The sequence below is a fragment of the Gavia stellata genome, chromosome 12 (genome assembly GCF_030936135.1).
Source record: "Gavia stellata isolate bGavSte3 chromosome 12, bGavSte3.hap2, whole genome shotgun sequence".
Taxonomy (NCBI): Eukaryota; Metazoa; Chordata; class Aves; order Gaviiformes; family Gaviidae; genus Gavia; species Gavia stellata.
The window spans coordinates 17,853,017-17,875,571 of record NC_082605.1 but is presented as its reverse complement, the minus strand read 5'-3'; the positions used below and the strand labels follow the sequence as shown (position 1 = coordinate 17,875,571).

Below are 22,555 nucleotides of genomic sequence, written 5' to 3'. Positions count from 1 at the left end.
ACATTTATTTATTGATGATTTGGAAGAGGCTCTTGCACTGGATAATGATGCTAATATTGATGGAAGGAAATATAGTGATAAACAAATGGCAAGTCACAATTAGACACCTAGAAGGCAGAAACCACCATATAATTTTTAGTAGTGATTTAAATAATAATCCTTTAGTATTTAAACCTATATATGTTCTTAATTATGTCTAAAAATTCAAGATTGCCATATTTAAAGAGTAAAATTGTGCAGCAGATCCCTCTACATGTACATCAGAGTAGTCCTGATTTGGGTATAGAGGTGTGGGGTTTTGATTAAAAATTATAGTCTTCCTTCTTTCCCTTCAGTTCCAGATTACCAAGAGCAGGATATCTTTCTATGGAGAAAGGAAACCGGTTTTGGATTTAGGATTCTAGGTGGAAATGAGCCTGGAGAACCTGTGAGTACATCTAGAAGTGGTCTTGTTTTAACTCGCGACATCTTCCAGAATCACAGCAATAGCATGTACAGATGTACAGAACTGCACTGTGGCATCTCTATTAAAATAACTAGTGGGCTATGTATTTACATCCCACAACTCCTCCCCACCCTGCCTCCAAAAAACAAACCAAAACTCCCATAATTGAAATGGGTTTGGCTTCCTCTGCTATTCCCTGTTTTTGTGATAGCCCAAATGAAAACACATGGGTCTGAAATTGCCTGGACACTGAGGAAAGGATGTCCTGGTCAGGTTTGCAAGTATTTTGATCTAAGTGTCAGGTTTTCTATTTGCTCAATTCCCTCCTTGAATTCCCTTTAACTTCTTTACCATAAATCCAGTGCCTGTGGAAGATGTCAGGCTAATAATGTGGTCTTTCATGTGCTGCACAGGTCAAAGCTACATAGTGGCAGTATAAATTTCCATGTATTTCCCTGCCAAAATTATTTTGCTCATTTATAGAAAGAGAGGCCGTGAATTCCTCTCATGTTAGAGTAATTCCACAGAACTCACTGAACACAAACCAAGACTGAGTTGGTGGACAGTCAAATGGTACGGTGCTTGTAAACCCTAGAGGCATCTGAAAGGGTAACTCAATCTCAACCTCCCTGACAAGAACCTCAGTGCGTTTAACCATCTTCCTCTGGTCACTGTCTGGTTGAACACATTTCCCAAGGTTATCTGTCATTACAGTGAATGAACCGCCTAAAGAAACAAGATGTCAATTTATTACAATTTCACGATGTGGCTATATTTATATGGAGCTGCTTTCGCAGGAGCAACTTTCCTGACCAGGAATTTCTGTACTAAATTGGGTCTAACTACCAGTGCCCCTTGCTTCCAGCTGGCTGTTGAGCTAGTTCTCTCTTATCACTATTCTTCTTTCTTTCCTTTCTTTTCTTTCTTACCTTTCTCCTATTTGTGCTAATTCATCATCAGATTTACATCGGTCACATTGTACCGCTGGGTGCTGCTGATGCTGACGGCCGCCTGAGATCGGGTGATGAACTGATCTGTGTGGATGGGACGCCTGTTGTTGGGAAATCGCACCAGCTTGTCGTCCAGCTTATGCAACAGGCAGCCAAACAAGGTCATGTCAATCTGACCGTCAGGCGCAAAGTGGTTTACACAGGTAGGCTGCAGTGTCGCTCTGCAGGGGTAGATTTTCTTGCCAGATTCCATCTGTTCAGCAAACAGTTTAAAGAACAAAAGCTCCTCCTTGTAATACTGGGAAATCTCAGGGGATGTGGTGTTATTCTTCCTCTTTTGTCCATTTTTAGTATTTTTTGTTCTTGATCAAATATGTTTCAAGTATTTTGTTTCTAGTCAAGACTCTCCCAATCTCAGTTGGCTTCTCCAGTCTTCTTGAAGGTTTCTGATAAAATGGGGAACTGTTCAGGTGCAACATACCATTTTTAGGTGGACTCATGCAGCAACAGACACTGCACTTGACTGCCTGTGTCTTCTGTTCCCTTGCAAAAATAACTGTGCTGCCTGATAGCCACCCTTAAACTGGGAGTGAGGGAAAAGATGCTGAAGAGTCCACAGGAGGGGAGGCAAGGGCAGAGAACGAGTGAGGACATCGGTGTGTGATGGCTAATGTCCCAGGCACAGGAGAAGCTTCAGCTGAGGTTGTACCATGTAGTCAACTAACTGCAGGATGCAAAACTGTAAGTGTCATTGGTTCTGGTAGTGCAGGGTGTGCATGTTTGTTGTAACAGAGAGGTTTCTGTGTTCTGTGTTGTGCACACTCTGCACAAGTGTATGGTCTAAATGGACAGAAAAGAAGCTGGCAGAAAGACAAAGATGCAGAGAGAAGTGACACTGCCTGGTGGCACCCTGATTAGTGACGTAAAAATGTCCTGTTAGCAGAGAAGGTGAAGACACAGGCATGAGCTTTCTAAATGACATGTGACCTTATGCATAATATTGGAGAGTAACACTAGGGTGCTGCCTCTTCTTGTGAGTCCCTTTAGGGAGCTTGAGTGTGGGATTCGGTTTAGCTCACTTGTTCAAAAGAAAGAGCATTATATAGCTTTTCAAGTTTAGGCATCAGCAGAAAAATAGGCAGTGATGTACTTTAAGATTAAAGAGCATCAAAATAATATTCAGGTTGAAAATTAGGCCCACAGTAGAAGGCAGGACTATAACAGTACCTCTAAAACAGCCCTATATTCTTATCCAGGGCTGAGCTGCTTCTGCACAATATTAAATAAATGTTCACTTCTCACTTCCTTCCTTCTTCTCATTGTGGATTAAATGTTGGGTTATGTCTCTCCTCTAGTAGCCTCTCTCTCATTCCTTAAAAAGAGCTGCCAATGTGAGAGAAGCTTTAGGAGATGAGGTTTGGGAGGAAGGGAGAAGGCAGCTGCGTTTTTGGTATTGTTTTTGTGCATAGATTTTCTATCCAGTTTTATAGCCTCCAGGCTGGAAATTATCATAAAAGATTTAGATTCATGAGACATCTCAATAAAAACCCTTGGTATTTCATTCAGGGGCATGTTACTCCAGACCGAGCTATTTCTGAATCATTTCAAATGTGGACACTTACTCTAGGATAAATTATTCAGGACCCCTTCTTTCACCTTAGATTTGCAGGCTTTTAAATTCCAGCGTAACTTTGTAGAGCAGCCCCTTCCTGAATTTTGGCCCGTTATTCCTCCTCTCATCTATATGCCAGCAGAAACAGATTGTTCACCTAAATGGGTCCTCCATGTCTCGAGATTCATATAGGGGAAAGTTTATACTCCTGTATTCTTAATATGTAGAATATCTTACATTTAGTGCATATGTTGAGTATGTAAGTGCAGACAGGTACTTCGATCCAAGATTATTTTGAAGTTCTTTTTCTTTGGATCATGAGTTTACAGGTTTAGGTTTTGTTTGGCATTTTCTTCTTGTTGCTTTTAAGATTTTCAACTTAATTTTGATTCACCAAATTGGAGAAGTGACCTGATTAGTGGAGGCAGCCATTCAGTAGAGACAAGTGCAATATGCTGCTCTCGGCTGCGCAAATGGACTGTGGAGAGCTGGCTGAGTAACAAGAAGTGGAAGCTATTGTGGGCCACAAGCTTTAACCTAAGGTTGGCTCAGGTGAAGAAAAACACTGCGTTGGGACGTAGGCAGGGGGGAACTCTCCTGATTTCCCAGCAGATGATGGCTTAGCTGCAATATGGTCCAGCACTTCAAGACAGACATGTTTGAGTTGGAGAGAGCCCAGCTGGAGGGAGTCCAGAGGACCAGCGAGAATAAGGAGAGCTCTAGAAAACATGGTCTGCAAGGAAATATTGAACAAATTGGGATTGTTTAGCCTAAAGCAGAGAAGGGGGAGGAGGTGTTAAACTCCCCAAGACTATAAGAGGCTGCTGCAAAGAGGAAGGGAATAATATGTTCTCCATATGCCTGCTAGATAGAACTAGAAATAATAGCCTTCTGTTGCAGCAGGGAAGATTTAAGTTAGATATTGCAACCAATAGATTGCCTGGGGAGATATTTAACAGCAGATTAGACAAACATCTGTCAGGACTGACAGTAAGTATAGTTGGCCCTGACTCGAGCAGAGTGTGGACTAAGTGATTTTTTTGAGATTTCTTCAAGCCTTGTGGTAGCCGATTAGATTTTAAACTAATACCACTTCCAACTTCAGTTGCTGTTAAACACTCACTTAATTTTAATGTTAATGTTAATAAAGTTTAATAGTTTCCCCTCGACTGTGCCAGACTGTACAGATGATAGTTGTTGGTTCTTCCATCCAGAAAACCTTGGTTCACAAGTTGTTTTGCTTTAGTACGGGTGATTATTATTACTTAAGATCACGTTAATCAAAGGCAATCAGTGTTACCAACTGATAGCATTGAGTTAAAAAATACACAGGTGTTGAGTGATGGGTATTTGATATTACTCTCTCTCCTCACGGCTTGTGCACACATACATGGTTGCACATATATAACTGAAGTGGGGATGCGATATCTAAGGAGGCACCTCTGAACTAATGTGATCCAGGTGTAAAATGCCACAGAGCATCCAAGCACGCAGCACTGTGCTCCTTTGATTGTACTGCTGCCATAGTTCAGCAGCGAAAGGCTTTGGCTGCATGACCATACACTGGAGAGGGTGAGCACGTGTGGTCAGTGTTGTCACCGAACAGAGCTGTTGGTGGTGCCATCTGAAAGGAGACAGAGCCCTTGGTCACTCTGGCCATGATTTATAGATTAAAGCAGGTATTTGCTTTATTTTTTTACCTTTTTCTCAGTGGATGGCACTTTTCAAGCACTAAATGATGCTGCTTGCTCAGACAGTCTGTTTTTAACTCCCCAGTTCCCAAGGCAGAGAATGAAGTCCCGTCCCCAGCCTCTTCCCACCACAGCAGCAATCAGCCAGCCTCGCTGACAGAGGAGAAGCGAACGCCACAGGGCAGCCAGAACTCCCTCAACACCGTCAGCTCGGGCAGCGGCAGCACCAGTGGCATCGGCAGCGGTGGTGGCGGGGGCAGCGGTGTCGTCAGCGCCGTGGTCCAGCCCTACGATGTGGAAATCCGCCGCGGCGAAAACGAGGGGTTCGGCTTCGTCATCGTCTCATCAGTGAGCAGGCCAGAGGCGGGGACGACATTTGGTAAGTCTTGGGGTTTTTTCAACGCACCTCAAATGAGACGCAGATTTGAGCACTGCAGCACAAGGAGGCGAGTGGGGATCTGTTTAATTAAAAGTTGTGAGCATGCCCTAATTTATGTAATTAATAGCTTAATCGGAGGCCAAGTCTTGGTAGGTGTTTGCCTCCTGGGTTTTGTTCAGTGCTGAGTCGAGAAAAGCAAATTGAGAAGTCCCAACCTGAAGAGTAAAAATGCCACTGGGCAATTCCTGATGCTCCCTGAAGCTCCAGCTCTCCCTGCTAGCTGGATGCCTTTCTGGGATTTGCTCTCAGAAGAGCAGCCAGGGATCCCCCCAATGATGCCGTTTGCTAATGCAGAAATGGAGCAGGTGGAATGAAATATGTATCCTGATGGTGGAATTGAGCCAGTTGACTTAAAAGCAGTAATGCTTAAACTGATTAACTTCTCTTTGGCAATCAGGGTTATTCTGGTCCTCATTATGGAGTGAGCATGCTGATAGCTGGAAAGTTTTAATTAATAGTGCTTGCTGCTGAGACATAAAATGGAGAATACTGTTTAAAAAATGGGATTTTTTTTTTGACCCATTCCACCTCTTCCCAAATCCATTTCTTCGGAATAGGGGGAAATGAAGTTCATGCGATGTCACACTTAACATCCTGCCCTAATAGAAGTGGTCATGGTTTCTTTCTGAAGACAGTCCTTTCTGCTAGACAGACGCCCATTTCCAGGTGTTGCTGCAAAAGAGGTGTAATTCTGTCTACAGAGTAAACGAGTCGTACGTTGCAAAGCAGAAATAAGCTGGTTTTGCAAGTGTGCTCAGAACAGCCTGCTCTAGAGCAGTAATGTCATTGCAAGGGGGAAACCAGTCAGGGATGCTGTTTTCTTCCCTTTCCATCTCCTCCAAAAGGGCCAGAGGCAGCATCCACTTATACTTTGTAGGGAAAAAAGAAGGTGTTCCCTCCCTGTTAGTCTGTGGCATGTGATAGGGATGGAGGGGGAAAGGAAAGACAGAACAAATGCCTTGGCCATCTTCACACTACCTCTCAGGGCAGAGTTGTGGTTTGCAGACAAAATACATTGCACTCTCCCTGTACAGCTCGAATGTTCCTGGGGCATGCAGGTGCATGTGACAAGAAGTAGCCTTTTCGCTTTTTTCTTTCTAGGCTTTTTTCTCTGAAATTTCCTGCTGTTGCCCATTGGCAGTGCCCTTACTAATAAACCAAGGGAGCATCACCTCCTTTGCAGGTATTGATGTAGAACAGGCCATTTCTAGCACTGTTCTGGGCGGTCATGGCAGCAGAGATTTCAAGGGGGAAATATCTGGTATAGACCCGGTGCATCAAGTTCTGTCGGGTGCTAGGCTGCCTCGGCATTGTCCTCACTGCTGGGAACTGCTCTTCCAGAATAGGTATTTTGGTGCCAGAACACAACGGTGCAATGTAATATAGATTAAACTGAACTCAGTCTAAACCAGAGAGAGAGCTTTTATCTTCTGAAAGAATTTGCAAACATGTGTAAATAACTTTTACTCTATGAAGACTGTGCTCTAACTCTTTTCTGCAGAGAAACCTTGACCTGAGGTTGTAAAGAGTTGTGTTTGCTTTAGCCCAAGATGCTTGCTAACTGGAAGTTTTCTGTGCAGGGGTTCCTCATGGAGATCTGTTGATCTGTGACTTTTTCCTTTAATTTTTTTCAAGTATATTCAGCTTTTTCCTAATACTCTGCATGAGATGTGTTCCCTCTGCTGCGTGGTGCTTGCTTTGGACCTGCTTTGTAGTTCTTTTTCTTTCACAGGTAGTATTTAGAGATGGGCCAAACTGGTTCTTAAAACCCACCTTGGTCACTTTGGTGTGGGCTCTGTCATCTGTGTTCAGTTGATTGGATAGAGTAGGAACTCATACCCTCAAAACAGCCTTTAAACTGGATGGGGCTTTGCATTACCAGAAAGAGAAACTTTCTAACATCACAGTAAAAGAAGAAAAAAAAAAAATCCCCCTACCATTTGCAACTAATATTAACGCTTTCTGCCAGTTTTCATTGCATCTTTCCAACCTCGTTCTCTCACCTCACATCCCTTTCCTTAGCCTTTTCTTCTTCATGGTCTTTCTAGTGTTGTCATGTGTATAGCAATGTATATCTCTAAAACTGCTAATCAAATAAAGACTACAGCACAGATGGGAAAGTGCATCTTGAGGGTGAATGTATGGTGGATGCAAAGTATGAGATGACCACTTTGTATACCTCATGGTTTTAAACATGTGCAGCATGCCCGAGGGCCTCTTGCCTGTGTAAGGAAGCTGTACAAAAGCCCAGTGGATTTATCTGAGTGAAGTTGTTATCCCCTGTGTCCCAATTCTGCATTTTGTGGACGACCCTGTGGTTTTGGGACAAACAATTGCATGGAACAGGAGGAGAGTTTTGTCTCCAAAACACATTCATCCTAAAGGGCTCTTGCTCAGCGTGTCAGACATCTCAATGGTTTTGTGTGTGGTTTTAGAAGTATTTAAATGAGGAGGTCCTTATTCCTGCCCTGCTCCCGTCCTGATGCCACCTAAGATCATAAAGGGAGAAGGGTTAACAGAGGCTGAGGTGGATGCCTGCACCAAACAAGTTACCTTTGTCAGTCTTGGCCCATCTGTAGTGGTCCTGTACCTTCCCTGGTAGTACCTTTATTCACGATGGAAGAAAACCGTTTCATGTTGCTTCCCCATGCAGCGCTGATAGATTGGGTCTTCGTGGTAGAAAGGGAGTCACACTCCCTCCTAGGCCTAGAACAATTTTATCTTTCTAAATTGAGAAAGAACAAAACATTGGCAGAAGCTTGAACAGCAGTTGACTTAGAGAAAGACTGGAGAGGCTGACACTGATGTAGTCTTGGAGGAGGAAGGTTGTGTTTTCTACAAACGGTTTCAATTTTTTTGTTCAAAAATAAAATCAGGATTTGGGTTATGATGGATGGGACTGCTAAGTGCAGTTGTAGTCTATAAAAATGTCACCATTTATTAACAGAAATCAAGGTGGGGCGAGTTTTGAGTGATTAACAAAACACCTTTTTCTAAAAGAAGTAAAGTATTGTGCACTCGTACTAGTTGATTGCCAATGTTTTGAACACTGGCAGCAAAGCTATCCTATAATAACTTTTGCTTGATGCATTAATTAATTAACCCTTAACCTTCTCTTTCCCTTTTCAACCCTTTTTCTCCTTTTCCCCTTCACCATATTCCCACGTATGTAAACAATTAAAAACCAAAACCAAACCAAACCAAAACAAAAACAACCCCCAAACCAATACAAAAGCGGGAAATGCATGTGTGGCCATGCCTCACAAAATAGGTCGGATAATTGAAGGGAGTCCCGCAGACCGCTGTGGCAAGCTGAAAGTAGGCGATCGGATCTTGGCCGTGAATGGGTGCTCCATCACCAACAAGTCGCATTCAGACATCGTCAACCTCATTAAGGAAGCGGGAAACACCGTTACCCTGCGCATCATTCCAGGAGATGGTAAAGTATATGTTTCCTGCTGTCTTCTCTAACCCTCTTGTTGGTTTTGTTCCTGGGCTTTTCAGATCAGTCGGAGCTACAAAGTCATGGAGGACTCAATTTCCACTCCCACTTTGGGAATTAGCAGTGAGGGAGGTTGTGAGTCTTCCATAGCTTTATTTTTTGTTTCGTTCTATAGAACTGGGAGTTCTTTTTTTAAACAGGGAGGTGCTGATTCTGCAATAGAAAAAAAATAGTCCATTCTGTCATGTTCCTCCACCTATCTCCTTAAAAAGATCTTCTGTAAATTTGATGCATATCTCAGCACACTTTGATTTGATTCTTAGGTTAGTAATGCAGCTTTAGAATATTTGGGAATCACTTGTTAATATGTGGGATTCCTGAAGCTTTGTATGTACACAAACAGGCTATAGAGTAAAGAGATCACAGAAAGGGATAAACACTTTGTCCTGTTTTAAGCTGTCTGAAAAGAAGATTTATTTTTATTCTGGGTAAGTTGCTTTGGGAGTGAGCTCAGGACATTTTGAAATGACTTCATTAAACGGTGATGGCTTTGGAGCTGCTGTGTGCTTGCAGCCGATCGTTGTAAGAGTTACCCTGGACAGGATCTCACTGTTTCAGATCAGAGGGAACGTGCAGGATCCCTAATAATATGCTGGCACTTGGTACTGGTTTCAGGTCATTGAACTATTTAATAAAAGTAAGGATCTCTGGTACATATCAGTTTCACTAAACTGATCCCTAGCTGTGATGCCAAATAGGAACAGAGCAGAGATGTATGTAAAATCTCTGTAACAGAACTAAAATTGCTGTGGTTCTAAATTCTAAGTATTTTGTTTGTTCATTGTCCTGCTCTGCCATGGACAGGTTCATAGTGAGAACTCGTTAGGCAGAAATCTTTTTACATTGCTCTCTTTTTAAGCTGAATCCATGGGTATAAGATTTGAATTTGATGGCTCAGATACAGTGCTAATGAGCATTTCTTAGAGTTGTACAGGACATTATTTGCATTCAGTTAAATACAGAGAAAGTGTGATTAAGTTTGAAAGAAAGGTTGAGACAGTGTAGCTGAACTGAACCTGGTACCTGTAAAGCAGAATGAAGAAGCTATATGATGTGATTTCCAGTGAGAAGCATTCGGTTGTTGCTAGCTCTCGTATGGATTTGGTTACCCCACAGAGCATGATTATGCTGTCTTTAGTTATAGGATAAAAACAGGCCAGCATGAGAAAAGATCTGGTTATAAATTATTTCTTTTTGGGATCATCTCTTTTGCATAAAGGCTTTATTTTCCTGCTGTTTAGTAGCTATGAGGTCAAATGGTATATGATCCTTTGCTGCTTCCAGCAAATTGAGTGTTCATCAGTAATAAAATGGCTGTGAATCAGGATAACATCTGAGCTAGCCTGTGTGTGCCAGTTTTGGAAAGTAAACCAGGAGAAGAATTGTTCATTACCTGTATTTTGGTAATCAAGAAAGGTGAATCCTGGAACAAATAAATATATTTTTTTAAAAGGGAAAAATGCCTAAGAAATAAATAACTTTTGAATGGTTTAAGACTTTTTTAAGAAGAATATAGCCTCCTGACACGTTCATGCAAATATGTGTACAAAATACCATGTTAAATTGCTTAGGTCAGAAGGGAAATCTGTACCTGTGACTGACATCAGGTATTCCTAGAGAAGGTGGAAAACTGTAATTTAGGAAAGGTGTCAGCTCTTCTCTCTCATAGCAATGCAGGCTTCGAGTCTTTTTATTTACCGTCCCTTTGAAATTCCAAGTCTTGGAAGGTTGAAATTCCAAGGTTGCCAACTCTGCATAGAATTACCTGCATTTAATTTCCAAAAGCCAGTAAGACCAGACGTTCTCAAAATTGCTGAGAGGTTTGCTCTAAAAAAATGAGATTTAAGAAACTGGTCTCAATGTTCTTTTCTTTTTGCTGTCTTTGGGTGCTTTTGTTGATTTGTTGTTTTCTTTTTGTTGCTTTTGGGATGCATTTTTGGTAAATATAAATGGTCTAACAGTGCACTTAAAGGGGGGACAAAAGAGTAAATCAGAAGCCAGGCTTCTCAGCTAAACATGAAACTAAGGCTCATCACAAGACTCATAATAAACTCACACTGCTAATCTCTTCTAACATTATTAAAAACACAAGGGGTTTTTGCTGTCTAATGTCTTGCACCAACTCATTGCCATAGACCACTGCAGGAGTGCAACTGCAATGGAATTACGATGCTGTAACATACTGCCAGCTGATGCAAGGATACAGAGAGCAGAAAAATGACAAGCTTAGATTAGGCACTTAATTGGTGTCTGAGTGTTCTAGGGCAGAACAGAGCAAGGAAGCAATGAAATATTTAGGATTTAGAACGTACAATTGTAATACTACTAGAGATAGTTTTTCCTATCTTTGTGTTCTGTTCCAGTTTTGCATGGTGGCTGGCAATGCTTCCTGAACCTGCGTCTAAAAAACTAGCAAAATTATGCACAATTCCTGACTCATGGGATAGGGTGGGCTAAAGATAGATACAGTACAGTGGCATGAAGATACATCTGTACCAAGATGTGTTGTTGCTCTACTTGGTATTCTCACTGTGACCTGCTAAAGGGTAGGAATCTTGCATTCTCTTTGAAGCCCATCTTCATCTGATCTCCAAATATTTGTGGAGGTTTTCAGAGGCTTTTGTTCTGGCTGAATACAGAACACAACCATGTTTTGGGGCCTTCTTATGTTGGAGACCAATTTTAGCATCAAGGCATCTTTCCAAAATACACAGAATTATTTCTTAAAATCCAACAGTGTAACCACACATAGGGACGTCTCCTTCTCACACAAGCTAGCTGTCAGTGGCACATCCTCACAAGGGTGTGTTTTGTTCATGCCTACCTGGAGAGGTGCAGGCAGACCTAGGAGCCTCTCTTGCTCTCTGAGCCACTGGACACAAACCAGCTCTGGTCTGGAAGATTTTACAGCTCCGTATGCTGAGGGTTTGGGCATGTTAACTTGCGCACAGTGCTGCAGGCAAAGGAGCTGTGCTCTCATTGCACCCATCTGTTTAAATGGTTCTTCTTTTTCTCTTTTCCTGAGTTTCCCTTGACATGCACAGACAGGAAAAACCTTCACCTCATCTAGATATCTCCACAATTAAAATAAATCCATGAAATGAAATAGGGTCCCAGGACCAAGTAAGCCCATGACCACCACCTCTCCTTAATTCAGGCAAAACCCCTCCCATTTCTGCAATTTTGTATTACAGGCGCTCTCTGTTTAATAATGGCAGATTTCTCCATAGTCAGTAAAATGAATTACTGGATGCCTGGAGCTTAAGAGGCAAACAAGGACAGGGTAGAAGACCTTGTAATTTTATGTCGGAGAGCCAGATGTTTCCACCCAGTTTTCGTTGCTGTTGTCTGATGGTGGCTTTTTTTTAGGTGAGATTGGAACTAGAGAAATTCAGTCAAGAAACAAGGTGCATGACCTTAATTTTAGGCAGAATTTTAAATGAGCTCTGGTCTTATTGAAGTCTGTGATAAAGCTCCAAAATGACAAGGGGACCATTTTGCCATGCCACGCTGTGAGGGACACCTAGATAGTTCCTTTTCAGTTGTGCCTACAGCAACTCCCTTCCCAGTTTTGTGAAGCAGGAGAGAGGACCTCTCCTGGAAGCACCTCCTTCTTTGTATAGAGAAATACGGCATTTGCACAAGCTGATGTTGGGCTGAGAGCCCTTTACCATGGCATGAACTGAGTTTTGAAGTTAATCCTCCTCTCTGTATTCTCTTGGTGAGCCCTTCTGTGAATGGTACCCAGAGCTGTTGATGCATTTGGTACGGGTGGTTCCACGTCCCTGCGTGCAGCTTCGAGTGCTCAGGCAGCAGTGGGTTGTATTTCAAAGATGGATTTCAAGAAGCTTGGGTTTTAGCCACATTCAATATCACCTTGTGAGGTATTAGATAAAAGCCACATCTCAATCCTACTGAAGATTGCAGTTTCTGATGGAGGAAGCACTGATAAGCTTCTAATCCATGGAATAGTTATTGCTACTATAAAATTAATGCAGTCAACCTACCATATTTGGAGACTTTAATGATTGGAATTCATGTCGTTAGACAACAGACAAAACATTTTTCAACCCTTACTCCACAAGTCAGTCTAATGGTCAGAGATGTTTATAATCCAGATTTCCCAATTTTTAGTTTTATTTTTTTCTTTTTCCAATTGAATGGCTTTGGGTTTTTCTTGAGATTAATGACTCCTGATGTATTTGGTATTACTGAAAAAAAACCCTCGTTTGTGTATTTATTTTATAAATATACTATATATATATTGTATAAGTATATATAAATATTTGACTCCCTGCTCTACACTGTTTGTGATCGGTAGCTGTGGCAGTTTCTGGTATGCGCATTTTTTGCTAATTAACTTTTGCAGTGATGATTAAGCTAAATATGATTCCTTCACTAAAGCCTTGACGTTTTCAAGAGCATAGGATACGGCAGCAGCAGTTATGTGACAATGTTTCCTAGTTGGTTAGGGGTGTTTAGAAGTTTTTCCTCTTAACAAAGAAGAAAAACAGATTATACACTAATTTAGTACATCTGATGTCAGATACCAGAAAAAAGCTGAGCCATGAGGGATATATCATGTTAAGTTTCAATGTGCAGCGCAAAGGCCAGTGTTTCTCTGCAACTGAGGTGCTGTACAGTTTGGTATACATAATTACTATGACTTAGCTTAGACTTTATCCTGTTTAATTTTTTGGATTAAAGAAATTTGAGCCAATCTCAAGTTCTTTAAAAACAACATAATGATGCTTTCCAGTGAAATGTCATTGTAAAACTTTTGTTTTATCAGTGAATGGTCTTCCCTCATAATGAAAAAAAAATTTATTTTGCAGAATCCTCCAATGCTACTTTATTGACCAATGCAGAAAAAATTGCTACAATTACAACCACACATACTCCTCAGCAAATACCACAGGAGACCAGGTCAGATTGTTTTCCTTGAGGAGAGCATGTTGACATGCTCTCTCTTTGGTTACTTCTTGATCACCTTCACATCCCATGAGCTGTGTTTTCCCTCTCTCCCTCTTTCTCTCATTCGTTACAGCAGGAACACCACCAAACCAAAGCAGGAATCCCAGTTTGATTTCAAACCGCCACAAGCAGCGCAGGTAAGGAGTACTTTTCTAATTGTTTTGTTTACCACAGACTGTTGCTTCCAATCTGCTTGAGGGCTGTGTTCAAATATTTCCCTTGAAAATTCCTACTGGGAGGTTGTTCTCCCTCAGTCTTTTTGCTGAAGAAAGAAGAATTTGCTGATTAGTTTTGTAGTATGTGTCGCTGTTGTTTCAGCTGAGAAACATTTCCAACACATTCTCATTAAGACTTTTAGGGAGAAAAAAAGAGAAAGAAAAAAAAACCTGACATTTTTACGACAGTAATCATTTGTGTGTTTGTTTATTAAGTTGTATATTTTGAGGGGCCTCTCCAGAAAGTACTGTTGTGTGCAAATGATAAATTCAGAGGACAAAAAAGTCTAAAACTTAATGAGGGGCAATACCTGGAGTGTTCCAGCTTCCACAGACAGCATCTTATTAGAGGGATTGTCTATCTCACTGCTAACTTCCCTTGCCACTGGCTATCCGAGAAGTAACCTCTTCCATTAGAGACTGCAAAACATCCCTACGCTAACAGCATTTGTCAAAAACGATGCACGGGCTTCTGAGCTTCTTGCACAGGAGCAGGTGAGGTGGTAACAAAAAGAAAAAGCCAGCACGATGGCATAGACTCATCCCAGGTGCCATTAGTCATTTAACTAAAGCCTGGCACTGGAAGTGAGGTTGCCCCAGCCTTCCTTTGCAGTTGGTAAGAATGCTAACCACCCTCCAGAAATGAGCTTTTCTGCATGGGCACAGGAGGTGGTGGATAACAGAGGTGCCTAAAAATGTGTGGGACGTGGCCAAGCCCATTCATTCAAACAGCCCTTTGCAGACCACTGCCAGCACTCCAAATGGCAGCATGACATCTGAGGAAGCAGGAAATCCTAGTCTGTGTGTGAAAACTCAACTGATTTTCTTTTTTTAATTATGAGTAACAAAAATAATAATGTTTGTTGGTTGAATAATTTCAAAATGAGTGTAGAGAAGCATTTAACTTTCTGTTCAATTGCGCATATGTTGTCTTCCCTCCAGCAGGACCAAGACTTCTACACTGTTGAGCTGGAAAGAGGAGCCAAAGGGTTTGGCTTTAGCCTGCGAGGTGGCCGGGAGTATAATATGGATCTGTACGTGTTGCGGCTAGCTGAGGATGGTCCAGCTGAGAGATGTGGGAAGATGAGGGTATGCAGAAACAGATTTAAAAAACATGCTTCTTTGCAATAAGCTGACTTCCCTGCCTCTCCCCTACAGGCATGCCTTCTGCTGTGCCAGCTAAGGGAAAATTAAATGTTAACTGAAGGGAGCAGTGGTTCCTATTTACTTCTGTCAATGACTTCTGTCACTCTGTATACAGTCTACAACAGCGTGTGTGCATTGGAAGATTTCACCCCCTTGTTCAAACCCGGGTTTCCAAATTCTGATACATAATCTGACTTGTAAAGCCTAACAAAGGTGTGTGTAGCAATGAAAACGTAATAGCCACAATCTTTGCCAGCTCCTTTAAAGCTGGAGCCATGAGTAGGGAACTGGGGTGTCCCACCTGATCCTCTCCTCTGCTGGGGAGTAGGGTGATGAGGGAGCGTGTACACTGACCCACGGATTGCAAAATTATAGTGTAGTTTTTGATTAGTATTAACTATTAACTTCACATATCATCTAAATTACAAGCATTATAACAAGGACATGTGTTATAAAATGCCTACAGAAAAATTGAATTGCTGAGTTTTAGGTACTCCTTGCTCCTTTCTTAGAGAATGCATGATAACTTTACAGCATATGTCTTTTTCTTCTCTAGATATATCACACAAAGGGCATTTTCAAAATTCTTTTGCTAGGGGTAGATTTATAGGTCCAAAATTTTTGCTGATGAAAATAATCAGTGCTGCCTTGTGGAAGCCAATGCTTTGACAAGCTCTTCCAAGCCCTGTTTTCCTACCCTGATAAATGACTATATTTACAAAAGCAGGTTTACTGGTTCATAGTACGTATCTATATCCAAGTGAGAAACAGACCTGAAAAAGCTATTTGAACATCCCAGTTACAGCAGACTGTAAAACAAACAACCACTTTGACCAAAGACTTTACAAATAATCAAAATAAAATAAGACCAGTTCTACCACACCTCTAGGTATTGAGCAATACAGTAAAGCAAGGTGGTTTTACAGAACAGCAATGAAATATTTTGATACCTCCAGCTTTCCTTGTTGTCTTTATGTTTCCCAGGCCCCTGCATACTGTTTTTTGTGGGCTGTCACTGGAAGGAGTTGGGCGTATTTAGCTTCACCTGGTGCATAGTTGTTCTTCCACCGTTTCTGTGGACGTTGTTTTGTGGTGTGCTGGTGGTGGCCCTCGTGAGGGCTTGTTTCTAATCTTAGGCTCTTTTCTTTTGTTACATTGACAGATCGGTGATGAAATCTTAGAGATCAACGGAGAAACTACCAAGAACATGAAGCACGCTCGGGCCATCGAACTGATTAAAAACGGTGGCCGCAGGGTCCGCCTGTTTCTGAAACGTGGAGATGGCTCTGTCCCAGAATATGGTGGGTCAAACTATGAAAACATTCCTTTCTTCCCTGGCATCACTCCATGAATGATTTGTCTCAAGATCTGAAGCGGGAATTCTTTTTTATTTTCCTTTCTCACCAGTGTCTTACCAACCTTTGCAACATATGGTTAATTGCCTCGCTTGTGCTGAATTTTCTACACATTTCATCCTTTGCTTGCTTCCATGGACTTGGGGCGCAGTGTAAGGCAAGATCATCATAGCAGTATTTTTGGTGATCAGAGAGGAAAACAAAACAAAACAAAAAAACCCTTATTGTCTTGTCCAGCCAAACAAGGAATGTCACTGAACTGTGCCAAACTGTTTCTCAGCGGCTGAATTGTTGTTTCAAATAGGTCTCTACTTCTAATCAATGCAAAAACTGGGATCCTGAGTTATTGTTCTGAAGCAGTGATTTTTTTGGTTAGGTTTTTTTCTTAGTTCCTGTCTGTATCCATAGACATGAATGCCGAGATGGCTTATGAGATTTTTGCCTTCCCTTAATATTTATGTAAATATTTATAAAGCTATTTAAGAAAAAAAAGGAAAAAAAAGCTTTACTGCAGAAATATATTGATTTGGCCTCCTGAGCCCTTTTCTCCCCCCTTAAACTGTCTGCTGGTTTCAACTAGTTAATTTGTAAGGTCTGAAAAGGTGAGGAGGTTATGACAAGGTGCTCTCCTGTCTGTCTTGGGGGAAACAATCAGTCCTCGTTTCTTACTAAGAATTGCATTAGATTTCCTTTTCTTCCCCCGGAGGTGCATTGCTGGGTGGCTTAACTTAGCACACTATTTAATATTATAATTATGTCTTATTTATTTGAGATAATTGTCAAATATTGTGCCCTCGATGGAGGGCTACTCCCAACCAAAGGTCTTTGAGGTTTCTATAGAAACTGATGATAGAAGGGATGTCCTTTATACTTTTCTCCCCGTATTTGGGTTATTTCTGTGTCAGTAAGTTCTGTGTTTATCATTCACTCCATGTCCTAAAACCAGAAACGAAACCCTTCTGCACAATTTATGAACTAGATTTTCTTTTCATTTACTGTACCACGTTTGAGAGTGTCTGCTCACTCTGCTCATTATTTAACTTAAAATGACCAATTCAGAGTATAACCAACAAACAATGGAAGTGTTTAACAATATGGAAGGGAAGTTGTGGGTTTACACTTCTGTAATATAAATAGCACACCAGAAGGTTCAATGATGGCACTGAAATTCTGTAATGTTCTTTCTACTTTTGTCTTTTCCTATACTCCTTTGGATGTACAGTACTGTATCATATGCTAGACTGCATAAATACCCTGTAAATTAAGTGCTTCACTTCTCAAAGCATATGTCTGTTGCACTGAGGATGGAAATCCGCTACCAATTTTCTTTTGGCTAATGCTAAACCACTAAACGTTCATTCTCCAAGCAAGGATTTAATATACAGGGGTTGCACTACTGTAAAGAATATCCTTGTAACATTTGGGACTCCTTCCTCTCTTCATTCTGTTCACTGCAGTCGCAAATGGTTCCTCTAATAATGTTAAGTTCCAATATTTTTCTGACTTGATTGGAACGTGCTTCTCTATGAGGCTGTATATTTTTGTAATGAGTTTTGTACTTATTTTTAATGTTGTGGTCTCTGGTGGACTTTATTTTTTGTTGTTGTTTGATTGTTAATGTTTTTTCTATGACATTCTGTGTCGCTGTTCCAGCTGTCTTTTAGAATGGATGCTCTTGTTGTCTGGGTTATTGAATCACCTCTTAGATGTCTCTTTATGTCACGATAATAACAACTGCTGTCTTTGCAGCCTTATATTTGGGTGAAGCCTAGACAATCTGACTGAAAAAATAAACTTTCTTTATTCTAAGATAAAATATGAAGATTTTTCTTTCTTTCATCTTTATTATAGGGAATCTAAATTTTCTACTTTTCTCTTTCTCTTTCTCTTACTTTTCTTGGTGCTGGGCTCTTCCTTCCTCAGCGATGATACCTCCTAATATCGCTGCATGTATGAGAAATGACAAGCTCGGGGAGTCTTGCTTCTACCTTATGGGCCATAATCAAACTACGGTTTGTAGCTAAAATCAATATTAGGTGTTTTTGTGCTGTGGCCTAATTCCTTCACATTGCTTTCCGCTTTGCTATATTTTATATGTACAGCAATTCATTCCGAGCACCCTGCGTCCCCCGAATTGTAAGTACACCACAGGACACGTTTAAACCTCGCTTGTACCTTGTGCAATAGCCAGGTTGCCGCAAGCCACGTGCTTACAGCTACGGAAAAGCGGTGTGGTCCCCAGCTGCTGCCTGAAACAGCTAATAAGCAAAAATGCACACACGTGAGTCGCAACACGGGTTTCACCTGGAAGTCACAAAAATCATGGCCCATGCACACACCAACCCTCCCAAGCTAAGGAATGGAAATGCCATCAAAAGGGAGACGCTTTGCGTGATGGCAGGAGGAATGAGCATGTACAGTATTTGGCTTGGGGGAGGGAAGACAAAAAGGAGAAAAACAGAAAAAAAATCTGTCCCCACAAGTGTTTGTGAGGGTTTTCAGTCGTTGCCATCAGGACAGTCCACCTCGAGGTGGGTGTCTCGGTGCGAGCGGCAGGAAGCCTCCAGGAAACCTAGCTAACGCCAGCCGAGCTGCCGTGCCAAAGTTACTTTGAAAAAGAAAACAATAAGCGAATAAAAGCAACGCTCGCATTAAGTCAGCGCAGCTACTTTAATGTTTGCCGTGTCTATAATGAATCATTCATAAACATCCGTTACAAATGAGGGCAGTAATTGTAGCTTAGCTACAGCACAGAGCTGGTTTTTAGTTTTGGGGTTGTTTTTTCTTCTGCTTTGCAGTTTGTCTCACAGAGGTAGCTCAGCTGTATTTTACTTGAAATACTACATTAAAAATAATGAACTGGAGATTAGGTTTTAATCAAAGCCATCCTACATATTACAATATCTTTCCATTGCTTTGATATGAAAAAATCATAACTTCTGTCATCGTCGTTCAAATCATTGTGGCAAAACCAAAATCTACCCTAGGACTTTCGATAACATGGTAGAACTAAGTGAGATTAAGCAACGTCTTAAATGAAATGGAAATTGCATGATTACAGTCTAATTCTCACACCTTCAAAATGTTATTTTACGAGGTGAAAACTTAATAATCAATTCTATTTTCTGTACATTTTCTGCTATTTGAAGCAAGGCCTCCCACACCTGGAAGGCAGTTCTTTCAAAAGACTTAAAAATATTGTTTCCTAAAGGCCCTCTTTATTGGAAACTGTTAAAAAAAACGCCAACAACCCAAACTACCATATTTTTTTTCCACTGGAAAGAAGGTAGTGTAACCGAAACATTATGAATTGGGCTTGGGGAAAACATAAAATGCCCCATGACCAGAAGAGCATAAAGATGATATCGGCTCGGACCAAAACACGGCTAACGAACAGAGCAGCACCAGTACTAACCTGTAACTCTCATTGTTCGCAGTTAAATTAACAAAAGCTTCGGTTAGCCTTCGCTGACTGCTTTAACAGTTGTTTGTTTTTGTCACTAATGAAGTCTGAAGAGTGATAAGTGGTGTCACAGCGCCGCGGAAGGCATCGGTACCAAACGCTTTGCTGTTATTTTCTTTCAGACCCCAGCAGTGACAGGAACAGTCCCGCCACAGGTTCACAAAATGTATCGGAAATGAAACCCGTGCCATCCGACCGACGGCAGCACCCATCATCGGAGTCCAGTTATCCACCAGACCTTCACAAATCATCACAACATGGGGACAAGCGGACTTACGTTAGAGACCTAAAAGGCAGCAGAGAGTTTAGCAGACATCCCAATGAACACCACACTTGGAATGGGACTTCTAAAACCAATGACCACGTGCCAGGCAGGAGGACGGAGAGGTCGCCGGAGCGGAGGCACGAGAGGCAGCCAGAGAGGGCGGTGGTGAACGGGCAGAAGAGGAAGTCTCCCGAAAAGCGGAGGGAAGGGACAAGGAGCGCTGACAACACTTTGGAGAGGCGGGAGCGACACGAGAGGAGGAGAGACCTCTCCCCCGAGAGGCGCAGAGAACGGTCACCCAGCCGCCGACGGCGGTCGCTGGAGAGACTCACGGAGCCGAGGAGGTCGCCCGATCGGAGAAGAGAGAGCTCCCTTGACCGGCGGGCCAAGTCGTCCGACCGGCGGAGGGAGAGGTCGCCCGACAGACGGCTCAGGGAGGAGCGAGTCAGCCACCGGGAGAGGGAAGACCCTGTCTGGAAGCAGGAGCCAAGCCGCAGGCACCCACCCGAGCAGCGCAGGCGGCCGTACAAGGAGTGCAGCACCGACCTCAGCATCTGAGGGGCTCCTCCGGGGTCCCCGTCACCTTCCCCACGCCACGGGAGCGGAGAAAAGAGTGTGGGAGCTGAAACCATCCAGCTTTCGCGGGCGAGGAGACATCCGGCACCTGCTGGTCCTACAAACCTTTTATGCAGATGAAATCTTATAACAAAAAAAAAAAAAGTGTTGTGCCTGATGTATAATATTAAAGAAAGTATTTTTCAGTGTATTCTTTTTTTTTTAATTACTTGCCAAATGTTGGTCCTCAAGGATTATAAAATTTTGTTTCTACATTCTTTGTAGATTTCTTAAGAATGATTCCTTTATTGGGCTACTTTCCCCCCTCCCCAATATAGTAAATGGGGGTAGCCAGTAATATAATATAGGCAAACGATTTTATGACCAAGTTTGAATAATTTGATCCAGACTGTTCTCTAGTGACTCACTGCTACACTGTATGTAGAAAATTTTTTAAGGGTTGGGGGTGGGGAAGGAAGAAAATTGTTCATCTCAGTAGGAATGGAGCGCTCCTGCTGAAGGAATTAAAAAAGAGACAAATGTTCCTAAAATTGCAAGAACTGTTTGAAGAGACTACTGTTTCAATGAAGGATATTTATAATAATAAAAAAAAAAAAATACAAACCCACACAGCACAAGATGATTTACGATAAGGAATTTCTAGTTTGTTCCATGAACAGTTCATACTTTCGGGCCCCCTCTACAGGATGCGCAAAGGCAGAAAGACTGGTAACCGCCATGCCTGTGTCACACACTAACGTAGACTGTTGATCTCTCATTAGCCTCAGCAACATTTAATGATATTTCATTAAGGCAGCCGCCGCAGCCCTACTCATCTTCTAGATGTATATGGACAGCAACCCGAGCATGCATGGTATTGTTTGTCTGCTTTGAAGCAAGGGAAGGGATTGGGATCCCGGGACAAGGCACAATGTGGTGGGAGCAAAGTCCTCCCTCTCGGAGTAGGTGTATTCCTTCTGCTCAGGCAAAACCAGTGGGCTTTTCTTATTTTGCCAAATTCCAAATGCTCTCTCTTCTTCTCGCTCTATATTTAAGTTTTTTATTTTACTGGTTCATCCTTACTGAGACAAAAGGAGTGCACTTGCTGGGGGGAAAAAAAGAAAAAAAGATGTATCAAAGGAAAAACACGGGCAAAAAGAGGCGATCAGTGGGACAACCTGGTTGTAGAAGCCTATCCATACTGGTTATATGCTGTAAATTTGAATCTAAGAACAGCAGCAAAAGGGAAACCTGCAAGTTTCTAAGTTGTATTTTTAAATTTGCAAGTTGTGTGGTAAGTCTGCTGTAGTATTGGTATAAGATTTTAATGGATTACTGCCTAGCTGAGCCAAAATGTTTGCCGTTACTGTTGGACCACTAAAGTAAACTGCTGCTTTTTACAGTGCATTGGTGTGTACATGTATACTGTTTCACATTTTCCATATGAACACAAAAACATTGCAAGTCTATCACTGTTGTTGCCATGGTACTGTAAAAACAAAACCAAGAAAGAAGATGGCCGATCATTGTGTGTACAGTTTAAATTGTAATTAATAGAGCCTGTTGGAAAAAAAACAAAACTGTTGCCTTTTTCTTGTATAAAAGAGGATTTATGACAAAATTTAGCTGTGAGGAATGTGATTAAGTGTTTATATTTCTGAAAATGGAACAAATTGATTCAGGGGATATATTTTAATGTAAACTGAATCAGGTATGTAAAGCTGTTTTAAAATGGGAGACTGTATGAGTAATTCTAAAGCTTTTGTTGGTTTGAATATCATTTCTTTCTTCATGGTGGGCCTGCTTATGTATTATTAAGCACTTGTATGCAGTCTATGTTCTTCAATCATCATTTCTTGCAATGTGCTATAGACATAATGCTCTTTTCGGTGTTGATGAAAAGCAGTATGTGGGCCAATCTTTTTTATAAAACACTATGCATA

At 41.6% G+C, this 22,555-nt stretch overlaps 1 protein-coding gene across 1 annotated transcript in view; it reads left to right on the top strand.

Annotated features, from left to right (window-relative positions):
* MAGI1 (membrane associated guanylate kinase, WW and PDZ domain containing 1) overlaps positions 1-20,019 on the top strand; it is a 355,632-nt gene extending 335,613 nt beyond the window's left edge. Inside the window, exons 18-27 of the mRNA XM_059823169.1 lie at positions 336-427; positions 1,406-1,598; positions 4,784-5,077; positions 8,373-8,576; positions 13,475-13,565; positions 13,690-13,750; positions 14,774-14,917; positions 16,137-16,275; positions 18,253-18,341; positions 19,915-20,019. Coding sequence (XP_059679152.1) covers positions 336-427; positions 1,406-1,598; positions 4,784-5,077; positions 8,373-8,576; positions 13,475-13,565; positions 13,690-13,750; positions 14,774-14,917; positions 16,137-16,275; positions 18,253-18,341; positions 19,915-19,971 — 1,364 coding nt within the window. The 3' untranslated portion in view covers positions 19,972-20,019. The remainder of the gene's footprint in view (positions 1-335; positions 428-1,405; positions 1,599-4,783; positions 5,078-8,372; positions 8,577-13,474; positions 13,566-13,689; positions 13,751-14,773; positions 14,918-16,136; positions 16,276-18,252; positions 18,342-19,914) is intronic.
* Positions 20,020-22,555: the final 2,536 nt, after the last annotated feature.